This window comes from Poecilia reticulata, linkage group LG17 (assembly GCF_000633615.1).
Source record: "Poecilia reticulata strain Guanapo linkage group LG17, Guppy_female_1.0+MT, whole genome shotgun sequence".
NCBI lineage: Eukaryota > Metazoa > Chordata > Actinopteri > Cyprinodontiformes > Poeciliidae > Poecilia > Poecilia reticulata.
In genome coordinates, this window is record NC_024347.1 from 25,748,138 (window position 1) to 25,751,024 (window position 2,887).

Below are 2,887 nucleotides of genomic sequence, written 5' to 3' on the forward strand. Positions count from 1 at the left end.
GTCCAGGTAGTTTGAACAAGACTGATTTTGACTTGTCCATCTGGCTATTACACCTTTATGGTGGTTTTCTATTTTTTTCCTACATACTGCTAATTTTTAAGTTGAATTTTGCTGAATAAATGTCAGTTATTATAGTTTGACGAGTGCAAAATTTTTTAAATTACTTATTTGTCTCATTTTTCATTTCAAAATGTTGGGATTTTAACAGGTGTTTTGAGAGCCACTGAATGTGCAGCTGTTCTGGTCTGGTAGATGCCAAAAAGCCACTTTTTGATTTGGTGCCTAGTGGAGTGGTGTATCTATCAGGAAACATCTTCCTTGGTGTTTATTTTAAAGTAAATTGACCAATGACCTAATATAATAAGATTCATATAATATAATTCATATAATTCTGTTATTGCTCTGCTTAATACTAAATTAGTGTTGATGTAATAAAAATTGTATTATATGTTGAAATAATCATCATAAAATCTGCTTGTGCAGAATACAAATATAAATGAATTACAGGAGACAAGATTCCCAACAGTTCTATTTAATTTGAACTTCARCAAGAGATCAGTAATACAATAATTAGAAAGTATTCACATGTATATGTATATGTATATGGGAATTTTGTAGCAATTGGACAGAATCTTCTGATTCAGCTTCATTCTTGTTCAATTTCCTTGTTTCTGTCATAGTTKATACAGTTAAGGTGACTAACATCAGTTTACATCACAGAATGAACAAAAGGGTCTCAATGTATGGTACAAGTGCACTATGAATAAAACAAAGCAGTTTACAGGTAYATGAAACCAAGCATTGCTTATTTACAGTACAACTTTTCATCCATCTAAGGACATCATCAAGTAGTTAATAGCTTGATTAAATACTAACAAAGAATGACGTAATAAAAACTGATGAAAAAAAAAAGTTTATGTCATAAACCCATTTAATTTTGCCACATATGTTCTCTCCCAAACCTTTTATATTACATGTTATAGTACAAGTAGACAAATAAGTTGTCTGAAAAAATTAGCAGTGCATTTACAAATATTTAGTATGGATTGATTGGACAAAGACTCATTAAAAATATTTAAGTTTAGCTTCTAATAGCTAGGATCATTTACACATTGAGGAGTCTTCAATAATAAAACAAGTCCAGTTGTTAAATCTTAGAGGAACAAACAGTTTCCACTATGTCTGAAATTAAAAACAAATATTGAATTTTCCCTCTATGTGAGAGCTGCAAAATAAAAAAGGACTACTTAAATTTGATTTGAATTTAAATGGAGGTTTCATGCTTCCAAATACTAATCCATGAATTTGCATATTTCTTTAGTTACGTGGATTATTCGTTGCTGGTTASAGACGTGACTGTGATCCTGCTCGCTCTGTTGGAGATGCTGTTGTTTCTATGACCCAAGTTCTGCAGCAGTTTTTTTAAATGGGTTTTGAATTTAACTCCTGCAAACACGTAAAACACAGGGTTGAGGCAGCAATGTGAAAAGGCAGGGAGTCGGGTGATGGAGATGGCATATTCCATGTTTATGTGTTGTTCACAAGCTGCTTTGATTTCATAATCATCATATGCGGTTGGTGGGTTCCCATAAGCAAACGACCTTAGAAAGATTACAGCATTATAAGGTGCCCACCCCAAGAAGAAGACAACCATAAGAACGAAAATGAGTTTGACAGTTTTGTTTCTTCTTCTTTGGGCAGTCGGAYGCAGCAACCTGTATATGATCTGAGAATAGCAAAACACGAACACAAAGGCTGTTAGGAGAAAGAGAACATTTTGTTCATAGATTCCCAACTTTGAAGAAAMGGAGTCCCCATATCCACAATATTTTTTGAATGTTTGACTTGAGCCGTCATCATCTTTTACTTTGATGTAGATGAAGACGGGACTAGCTGCCAAGATACTRGCAACCCAAACGATGAAACTTGTGAAAATCCCAGAAGGGCCTGTAGTTGACACAATGCTAGACAGAGGATTTATGACAGCTATGTAGCGGTGAATTGTCATCAGGATGAGGAAGAAACCGCTGCTGTAGAAGCCAACGTAGAAAATAAAGTTGACGACTTGGCATGCAGGCTCTCCTAATGTCCATCCATGCATGTAGTAGTAAGCCCAAAAGGGCAGCCCTAAAGTGAAGAAGAGATCTGACACAGCCAAGTTCAGGATCAGTGTATTGGTGATGGATTTGACATTCTCGTACTTGAACAGAATTACAAGAACAAGAATGTTGCCAAAAAGACTGAATAATGTCACGAAAGAGAAAAAAGACACAGTCAACATGGCTCCAAATTCAATCACACTTGTCTGGTTGCATTTTTGATCCTCATAATCAGTGATATAATCAAAACGGTTTTCATTTTCGCTCTCCATGAAGTATCCATATGTGGCCATCTTCCTCCAGCAGGTTAGGAGTCTAAATACACAAAAAGATTTGTTAGATAATTAAARTTTGATTTTCCTTTTTCATTTGCTTGTTTGTTTCTATGTAAACTAGTATGTGGAACTTTCTTTCTCTCACTAATGTCTGAATCTCTCCRATATACTAAGAAAGAAATRGACTATGCTTCTATACGGTCGAGGTRAGATCTGGATGCTTTTTTCTGCACTATTGTCTATGCTGGAGTAAACAAATTGGAGAGAGTTTAATGTTTGTTTTTTTCTTATCCTTTTAGTCTCTTTTTGCTTTGAGATCATAATCACTGTGAAACACAAACAAGGAATTTGACTCATTTCAAGCCCTGACAGCATGTAGAAATTARGTATCATATAAACTTAAAYGAYAGGGATTTGTAAATGGCTGTGTGTAGAAAAGCAAAATATTATAATGTATGTATCTATAAAATTGACATTAAATAGTTTTGCGCAGCATTTGGGTGGAAGTGTGAA

The 2,887-nt window shown here is 34.5% G+C and overlaps 1 protein-coding gene across 1 annotated transcript; it reads right to left on the reverse strand.

The window, feature by feature from the left end:
- Nucleotides 1–516: 516 nt before the first annotated feature.
- On the reverse strand, nt 517–2,858 carry LOC103479839 (chemokine XC receptor 1-like). Its single transcript, XM_008434511.1, has one exon. The coding sequence runs from the start codon at nt 2,390–2,392 to the stop codon at nt 1,331–1,333; it is 1,062 nt and encodes a 353-aa protein (XP_008432733.1). The 5' UTR covers nt 2,393–2,858; the 3' UTR covers nt 517–1,330.
- Nucleotides 2,859–2,887: the final 29 nt, after the last annotated feature.